At 39.2% G+C, this 10,105-nt stretch overlaps 1 protein-coding gene across 1 annotated transcript in view; it reads left to right on the plus strand.

The window, feature by feature from the left end:
• Positions 1-536: 536 nt before the first annotated feature.
• LOC104469297 (teneurin-2-like) overlaps positions 537-10,105 on the plus strand; it is a gene marked incomplete at its 5' end in the record, with an annotated part of 35,437 nt that continues 25,868 nt past the window's right edge. The window contains 2 exons of the mRNA XM_010083751.1: positions 537-742; positions 9,112-9,307. Of these exons, the coding sequence (XP_010082053.1) occupies positions 537-742; positions 9,112-9,307 (402 nt within the window). The remainder of the gene's footprint in view (positions 743-9,111; positions 9,308-10,105) is intronic.

Consider the following 10,105-nt stretch of genomic DNA (forward strand, 5'->3'; position numbering starts at 1 on the left):
GTACTAACTTTCTATCATGAAGGAGAAGATGCATGTTAGAGTACAGACACTGTCTTCTAAATTCTTTTCTGTGCATTTCATTTCTTCTGTCAACTCTTGTCTATGACCTGGGGTTTATTGGGCTACTTTACTATATAAAACAATCGTAACAAAAATTAGCAATCAGGTAATATAGATTGAAGTTACCCTTCAGTTCACCTTTCTGATAATTTTTTTTACACCCGGGTTGCATACAAGATGCAACTGAAAAGATCAGAGGGAGATTTGTGTGTGCAACTGCAGAATTAAAGGGTTGGACGGATTAGAAGGTTGCACATGCTCCCCAGAAAAAGGTTTACATCTTTATTACTTCAAATAGAGGGGCCAAATTCTTACACAGTGATTGAAACAGCAGGCAGATTGCACCAGAATAAGAAAGGAAAGGTACAGTTCGATTTAAAAGGTGGTATTGCCACAGATGTTCGTTTTGAATTAATGAAAATATCTGTATTAAAAGCAGTTATCTCATTTGATTTCTATTTGCTTTTATTTTATAGGACCGTGGGTCACTAGGAACAGCAGCATAGATAGCGGAGAAACAGAAGTTGGCCGCAGGGTCACCCAGGAAGTGCCTCCTGGTGTTTTTTGGCGCTCTCAGATCCATATCAGCCAGCCACAGTTCCTGAAGTTCAACATATCCTTAGGAAAGGATGCTCTTTTTGGTGTTTATATAAGAAGAGGACTCCCACCATCTCATGCCCAGGTACTTTATCAATGTATTTCTTGGCTTGAAATGTCAAAATGGAAAAGTTTAGAGCATCTGTGTTTGATTTATGTTGGACCTTATGGAGCTCAAGTTTAGGGATTCCTGGGAATTACTTAATCTGTGATATTTGACTGATATGAAGATATCTAGGTTGTTACATAGCTCAACAGTACATTGATAAAAGAAGTAATCAAAGATGTTCTTGCTATTCAGGTTTTTAAGATAACTTGCAGTTTGGCACACAAGGTTTAAGTCTCTGACAAAATCTTGGCATCGATTGGGTGAAGTCCATTCAGTTATACACCAGTCAAAAACGATGAGTGATGCTGGTCGATCTTGGGTATCAAAGCACCGTATACAGTTGGAATGCATGGACAGCTAGATTTGTTAACATATAATTTTGTGTCTTCATAGAAGTTTTAATCTCCGCAGACTGTTGGCATGGCATTGCTGGGTATGCAACAGAATTTGACATCACTGTTACCCACCCATATTAGACAACATTATGCAGTGGCCATGTGTTTGAGAGCTTTAATTTTACTACTTTTCCCTTAAGGATTATGTTTAGGTATAATATCACTCAGACATGGGGCAATTCTTGAAGATGGGAAACCCAATTCTTCTTGATTTCTAATCGACCTCAAAGATGAAAACTCAGTAACACCACATTTTTACAGTTACCCTGGAGTACAGAGCTAAGGGCTGTAGGTAAATGTACTTTTAAAGTTAATGAGACCAAGCTTAAGTATCTGTTTCTTCTAGTTTGTGCAGTGGGTGTGAGAAGATACAGCTATATTTTCTGTTACAGAGAGAAATTTTTTTTATTTTATTGAAAAGTCACTAATGTGAGTGGAAGGACTCCCATTGACTTAGATCAGAAGTGTAATGAGAAATAATATATTTATAGATACACCTACTAAATGGAAAGAGCCTCTATTCTTTCGAGTGTGAAGGAAGCAGAAATAGCAGCCAGGGTTTGGAAAGGACCGCTTCCTTAATGCATGTCCTTGCTGCTAAAAATTGGTTCTTCATTCAGAAATTACCACCTAAGCCTAAATGCTTTATTTAGTATATGATTTCCAAAAAGCAAATGTAGAACTCCATGATCACTTTTGGGAACGCCCCATTTAACATTTCTAGATGCCTTGCCCTGATTTGCAAAGGACTGCTACCATTATTTTTTTTAATTTAGCAAAGCAAACTGCTGTTACAGAAATGGCTAAAATGCATGATCTAACCTAAAAGCCCAGAAGCTTTAATATAATTGCATTGTTCCGTATTGCAATATAGGGAAAGTATGTTCACATAGTCTGCAAGAGAGAGCAACCCTAAATGACCTGTTTGTGCATGCACAAACTCATGGTACCAACAGTGAACCAGTTAATTTTTGGGGGAAAACTACACTTACATTAACTGAATTTTGGATCTGCTTCCCAATGTGAGACAAATTTATGGAACTTAAATTACCTTATGTTCCTTGGTGTTTAGTCTTACCTGTAGTCTGAATTGAGAAGCAAAATCTTTAAGCGGTGTTGGGAGGAAAGGAGAGAAGAGGTTTACATGATCTCTGCTTCTAAGAGTTTGTGAACAAGGAGCTTTGACTGTCCAAACACCATCACCTTCCTGTAGTATGCTGATTTAAAATATTCTGTGAGTTATTGAGTGGATATATCTGTCTGGTAAGAAGAAAGAACCAGCAGTCCACACCCCAAGGAGAGGAGGGCAAATGGACAGTTTTCCATACACCTAGAGGTTAACGTACTAACATCCTGAAGTTCCATACAAAGACTAGATAAATTGGAGAAATTATAGAGGGCTGGTGGCTAATTTTCAGCCGTTTCCAGACTTCCGTGCAACACAGAATATATCCATAGAGAATATGTTCCAGGGCGGGAGCCTTTCTTATGAATGTTTTGATTTTGGCTGTAATGTTTCAATACGTTGTCTTGAAGGCAAAATTATGTCTATGGGTCTTGAACTGTTTCAATGACATAATAGCAGAATTCATTGAGCGTGTCTCATTTAATTCAGAATTTTGGCACTCGCTTCCCCTATCATACCATCATGAAAAAACCAGCAATGTAGTCAAGGAAAACAAACAAAATTATAAATCATGAAGTGAAAATGGCTTAGGGCAACCAAAGCTCCTAAGCAACCATCAAGGTTTGCTATAAATACAAGTTAATTATAACTGTCTGACTAAGACATGCTTGAGGGATGCCTGTATCTTTTGCAAGAAATCCAGTTGGATGTAGCTGGTAGTACTAAATATTTTTTTTTAATTCAAGCTGAACTTTGATTTCTATTGTACTGTGATCAAATGTATTTGTTCTAGGTTTCATTATGATGTTCTCATCTGAGAAGGCTATGATCAGGCACAGTTTTGTATTCTCTCTTTCACTGCAGCTGATGTGGAGAGGATATAAATTTCGTGACCTTTCTGTTAAATTAAATAATGAGAAATATCAACTGTGTTTCCTACTGAGCTGGATTTCTCCTCAGAGAGCCTGTTTTCCAGTCTTTGGAGGAAGCAATTCCAACCCTCTTTCCTAACTGGAGTTAATGAAATCCACCAGTGTAATCTGCAGAATTACTTTCCCATATTTATGCAGGGTCCTGGTACTTGTCAGCGGCATGGTAAAGCAGAAGATTGCTTGGCATTTTTGTCCAGCAATAAAAATTCAGCCAAGCTGCTACCAAGAGAAATAATTTTAGAAAAAGAAAGGCAAGCTATTACAGACCTGAGTTAGTGCAAAGAAGCCTTGTTCTGACAGAAAGGAGTAGAATGGTTTTGTGTTAATGAAAATAGTCTGAAGTTGACACCAGATGATATTTTAAAATTGAGATTTAAAATCCTTGTTTCTGCAGGTTAGGGATATGAGCTGGAAAGTAGCGAACAACTGCACTTGACAGTTCATCACTGATCAGTGCTGATATGTCAAGCCAAGTAAAATCCTTTGTGGGAGCAAGTCAATAATCAGCAAATTAGGTACATGATTAACCTGAGACAACAAGATGCAGTTCCTGTCTGAGCGCCCTGCTGAGATTTAACCTTCTCAGTATTACTGTTTAGCAAATATTCCAAATGCCTGGTTTAGTCAGTCAAGCTGATGTAGCTGTAAACTTGTCTGGAAGCAGCCTTGTGTGCGTTGTGCGTAGGGAATGGAGCTCTGGGGGAGAGGTAAAAATGCAGTTTTGAGTGGCAAGCAGACTGCAAACAGGAATGCATTGCTTCCAAGCAAAATTCTTCCAGCCAGTACTACATCGAAATAACAAAATGCACATTGCAGGCTTGAACGATCAATGGGAAATTAGTAGAAGATAGTCATATTAATAAGATTGATAATGTATAGAAAATGAACTGTAAATGTCAAATAATGCATGAAGTGACTCTACAGAGATTATAGCAATTATGATGTTACTACACATTGGTAGAACATTCCAAATGACGCATGAAATAAGCTAGCCTTATAGAAACATCACTGTAATGCCTGAGGAAGGCGGTGCGTGGAGTTGTCTTTGTTTTCATTTCCAAGAGTGTTTTGTACTTACAGATTTTTCATATCAGAATGAAAACTGTTTCCGTTTAGCACAGGAAATGGCTTTATCTGAAACAACTGGAATAGCTGGGGAGCTTCAGAGTTGCCTTGTTTTTCAGCCAGTGCTCAAACACATTCAGGAGCTCTGACCACCTTAGAGTTACCTGGTGTCACCTGGTACTGCTGAATGCTGTGCTGCGTTGTACCGATGGTGTAGTGTCACATTCAGATGTTGAAACAAATCGGTTGGCTGTCACTGTGGGTATCAGATGTTTCATGGGTGTATTTTAATGAAAAATTACCAACTGGGTTTTATGAAGAACTAATTCTAGAGCATTCTGCAAACAAAATTTCCCTGACATATGTTTTCTTGGCTGCTTAGGTCTTCCGGGGCTTTGGCGTAGAGACGAACGCCAGCCACAACGCCAAACATGTTTTTTCCTTCTTCTCCCCTCCCTCCCCCGCCAATTTGAATATGCATCCATTATTAAGACAGGAGCTCTAAGAAATCTTTCTTTTCAATTCCTAATTTCAAACACTCCTGGGGATTTTGTGGAGGCAGGCAAATAGTTTCAAATGTAAGAAAAACCACAAAGATTATGCAGGCTCTCTGCATTTTCAGTCTTGACCGCTGCAAGCTCCCTTTGCTTTGCCGTGCTTTCACAACTGGTTCCCTTCCTGTGTGCAGCTGGGCTCAGTGGATCTGTGCTCTGTTGATGGCATTGTGCAGTGTCGTCACTACTGTAGAGGTAAAGGTTCCAAACTGTTTTGCTGACTCCCCATGGTTACTGGAAAAATCAAGTCCTTATTAGCCTATGAATAAAATGCGTCAGAGGATAGAAAGTACTGAATGGAGAAATTATAAAAACAAATTGCCCAGAAAGAACTTAGTATGAGATTTAGGTTTGTAAATAAAAGTATGCGGTAGGGTGGATGTGAATTTGGAATTTGTTTTGAGAAGCAGGCTGGCAGGTCACTTGCTTACATGGAGCTTTAATCATAGTAAGTAGTCCCTGCTGCAGAATTGAACTCTGAAGATGTAGTGATTTGGGATTTCTGGTGCATTTTGCTTCTGAGCTGTTTTTGCCATTTTTGCGTGGCTTTCAGTATGAATCCATGAAATATAAAGGATCATTAAAAAAAAAAAGTCAGTGAAACTTCCAGATTACTTCAGAGATTTAGTTTGGTTTGACAGATCCATTCCCTAATTTAGTTGTCTCTTCCTTTGCAGTTGTCTATGTTAGATTAAAAATTCCACAGTTGCTTTTTAATGACCATGAAAGTGCTTTCATTCTTTTCCTAGATTGGGTATTCTAATCTATGCATATTTGTCAATAAGTAGCTTTAAAGCAAGAGTGATATCTTCAGCACAACATTATATAAAAGTAATTAATCATGCAGGTGTGGTAAGTCAGAAGAGCAACAGGGCTACAAGGAGCACGATGATGATTCAGCCAACCATGTGAGGAAATCTTCCCCAGTTACGAATTCACAGTACCATGTCGGTGACCCTTCAGTCAGGGATTTTAGATTTGGGGTACATATGCCTAGTACTTGCTGACACATTGAGATTGGTGCACCCAGGGAACCACCAGCAGATACATTATCTTCCTTCTTTTTTCCTCAGTCCTGAGGAATCCAAAGAGGGATAGAAATGCATTGTTATATTCGGTATCTGTTTGCACCGACACTCCACCTTTCATAATGTTATTCAGGTTTAGTCATTTTGCTTTTGCCTGAGCATGAAATAGTTCTTCATAGTTTGATTAAAGAGTGGCAATACCAGTCTTAACTCTACCAAAGTTAAAATCCTATCCTTACGGGGAGTTGGGCCAAGGGACCTGCACTTGCTAGGTCACACCCCACCATTGTGAAAAGAGATTCTGCAGCTCAAACTACTTCAAGCAGTTTCAGCCTGAATACTCTTCCCCTTCGATCCTGCTAACTGCTGAGCCTTCTCTATTATATGAGGTAGAATCAGCATCAAACAGAGGGGAGGCAGAGAAACCTGCCAGCACAAGCAGAGACGAACAGCGTGTTGCCAGTGAGAAATGTCAGCTTTTATTGCTACTTCCTTAGCTGACCCTTTGTGAGTGATTGTTCTGAAGAGCAAGATTTCTTTTTCCCAAGATGTTACCCAAGTAATAGCATTTCCCAAGAGGGTGGTGGGTCTGTCCTTAACCTCTGACTGTTAGTCGATAGATTTTAGCAATATTTCCAAATGTCGTTCATTTAAGAGATAGATATATGTGTGTTTGAGACCTCTGATACTCTGAAAATTACTGACATGCCAGAATTCTCTAAATCCTTGGTGTGTATTGGCTTAAATGTGCTAATTTACCTGATCTACCTTCTTCTGCAAAAATCCTGTGTGAAAAAAAGGCTCAAGTGGATAAAAATCCGATATTAACAGTTTGGCAAAACTTTTTATTCCACTTCTCCTACTCCTTCCCACGATGGAAGGCATAGGAAAGGGTGGATTATGCACTGACTGTGACAGTAGCTTTCAGTGTTAGTAGACCTGGGCTCAGATTCCTCCCGTGCCATGGATTTCCTTTGTGGCTGTATGCTGGTGTCAGTTCCACGTGTTTAACAGGAAGGGTGATAGTGCTCCTGTTGTCGTCTTTGAAGTAGCTCCCAAAATGCAGACAGAGAGACTGCTTTTAGTGAGAAGACATTGCTTTATTCGACAGTGCCCACAATTGGACACTTGGGGAAGTTCCCAAATGGAGCGCAAAGTTGAACAGAAACTTTTACTACTTACACACTAAGAGTTGCATGATTTGCTTACATAGTACATACATCACACCAAGTCCTGCCTCTTACATTTGCATAAAGCTGGCATTGCAAAACTGAACTACACATGCAGGGGGTCTCAGGTGGTCGTCGGTGTTGTTCGGGTAAGTGCCCCCTACTCAGGCAAAGTTCACTTCAGGACGCAGCTGCGGTTATTCTTGCCAAATGCTGTGCAAGCGCTCTGTACATCTTTGATTGCTCCAGAGTTCCATCCTCGACCTTGTGAATGTCCTGCATAACGGTCAGAGCTGCAGATAAGTGGCTAGGACGTTTACACAGGATTAGTGTTTAGCCTTCGTTGGTATCACTTCCATACTTGTCCCGTATGTGTAAGTGTATCAAGGACTCTAGATTGTACATATAAAACTGTTAGAAAATTTCAAATAGAAAGGTCAGCTTTTATATCCCAGTTTTAGATGGATGTGTAGCGTGGCACTCAAGTCAGTCCATCTGCCTGTCTCTTTTACTATAAGGGAGAATCTTCATTATTTTATTGCATATTGTGTATTATTTGCTGGAACTCACTGTTAATGAGTGGAATACAGTGTAGAAGACAGCCCTCTGGATGTTTAGTTTAGGAGTCAATATTACAGTTTTTGTGTTTGAACTGAAAGCAAGTGAAGGTGTATGTTGTGTAGAAGCTATCGCAAGCACAGACTGTAAGTGCTAGAGATAACAGAGGGAAATGCAATGAAACTACTGGCAAATGAGCACATACTATTACTCTATGTATTGACACATACTTCTTTCTGTAGACATGTCTATCTATCTCTATCTACTCCTATATAGATAAAAGTGTCTAAAACAAGATGTGTTTTTGTAGGGGACTTATTATACAACTATCAAAAGATTAGATATATTGGTTTTGTTGCTTCTTAAGGGCTTCCCTTAGATAGGGACTATGAGAACTAGTAAGTTGAGCATAGCATCAGCTTGAGAGCTCCAGAGTCACAGGCATTAAAGACAGAAAAAAAGCCTATTAGGACAGGTAGTCCAGCTGCTCTGTTATGCAGAGTCATAACAGATTGCAGATTAACCAATATTTCTTCCAGTCCTGTTTAATTGTGTGATGCAGTGGCTTCTCCATTGGGAGGCTATTACTGAGCTTAATAGATGGGAAGCTTATCTGACATTCATCTTAAATTTTTTTCTTTTTTTTTTTTTAGTTTCATGCCATTAATGATGCAATCCCTCTTATACTCTAAATAATGACTTGCTCTGTTTGATCCCTTTTCCAAAGATTAATGTAACGTTTTACCTTACTTGGAAACTATCCAACCAGAAATTCTCAGTTTTCCTTAATATAAGTTCAATTCCTTCAGCCACTTGATTTGTGTTATTCCTTTCCATGCTCCCTCTGGTTTTTGTATCCTACTTGCCCCTGATTGTTCTACATACAAACTCAGGTAAGCAACTCTTGCTCTGTGGTGTAAAACTTGTGTGGTGTATTTTTATTGGGCGCCGAGTTACCTAACATTAGACAAACACATTTCCTGTTGGTGCTGTTCTTGTTTGTTTCCATGTTCTGGGGGCTTCCATTCAATTATATGGCTGGAGCTACATCCGAGATTTCTGTTCCTCTTGCAGTAAGAATTTATTGGAGGCAATTGCTTAGAAAAGGGTGCGTCTCTCATAGGTTGAAGGTTTCCTTCTTTGAAAGCTGTGTAGGAACCTAAAATTTGATGGGTCGAGTCACTGATCTCAACTTCTTTCTCAAAACCCAACCTGTCAAGAAATACCATTTGTACATTTTTTGATCACCTGTGCAGAGCAAAGATGCATCATTCTGTGTCACCATTTAAGAAAGGATAAGAGTCACAGAATCTCTGTGTGTTCCATGGTCGACTTGTAAATATTAGTTGCACATTGACGTATCTTCCAGAAATACCATTTTATGACAAGGTGGAAGAGAAAATATAGTGTCAGATTTTGAGCTGAAATACCATTCTGTATTCAGGTCTGTGTGTTTGGGGTTTTGTGTTTTGGTTTTTTTTTTTCCCCCTGTTTTTTTCCTGTTTTTTTACACTGCAGTATGATTTCATGGAACGCTTGGATGGGAAAGAGAAATGGAGTGTGGTGGAGTCCCCACGGGAACGTCGAAGTATTCAAACCCTTGTTCAGAATGAAGCTGTGTTTGTTCAATACTTGGATGTGGGTTTGTGGCACCTGGCATTTTACAATGACGGCAAGGACAAAGAAGTCGTCTCTTTCAGTACAGTTATTTTGGGTAGGTATTACCACAAGCTGAGCGTTTTTCCTCTCTGTTTATACCTTGCTTTACTTAAAGTCATAATACTTTCTTGCAGACTTCAGTATTTGGCTTGTTTGTCCTTATGTTGTGCATTTTTTTTTTTTCTCAACACTACTCTGTCAAAAAGTATGTTATAGGCTGCTTTGTTAATTTGATGATTTCTTTTTAAAAGTTTTAGCATCCTTGTAGGTCTTGTGTTTAGTTCTGGAAGACAAGACTTGGATAAGTTCAGTCTGCATTGAAGCATTCCCCAGTTAATATTCCTCTCCCTTATCTCTGTTATAATTCTTGTTTGCTTCTCTGTAGAAGCTTCTTTACACCCAGGTGAAATAGTATCCAACAGCAGAGCTGTTTAATCTTAGTAGAAAGACAGCACAAGAAACTGGCACCAGCGAATGAGGTTATTGTTTCCAGTCACCCGAGAGATTAATTTAGTCAGTTAATTAGCCATATGCTGGTTTACAGCTTACTACTCACCTAACAGTGGGTCATTCTCCTCAATGTGGTGGAATCAAGAGCAGAAGAACATGTAGCCCATGATCTAAGAAGCCTGCAGTTCTCTTAGAAGAATAGGGTTACATTGAGTTGAAAATCAAACTGGGTCTAAATTCTCCAAGCTTTGTTAGGAGATTTGTTGAAGATTGAAGCACTTCATGAACTTTGCTGAATATCTCGGCATAGTGACATAAAAAGTTCTGAGATAGTCCATTTGCCATTCGGTCCTGGCTAGTAAAGAGTTAAATGGCACTGTATTGTACAACCTGTAATTCCTGT

Source organism: Pterocles gutturalis, unplaced genomic scaffold (genome assembly GCF_000699245.1).
Source record: "Pterocles gutturalis isolate BGI_N339 unplaced genomic scaffold, ASM69924v1 scaffold7545, whole genome shotgun sequence".
Lineage (NCBI taxonomy): Eukaryota > Metazoa > Chordata > Aves > Pterocliformes > Pteroclidae > Pterocles > Pterocles gutturalis.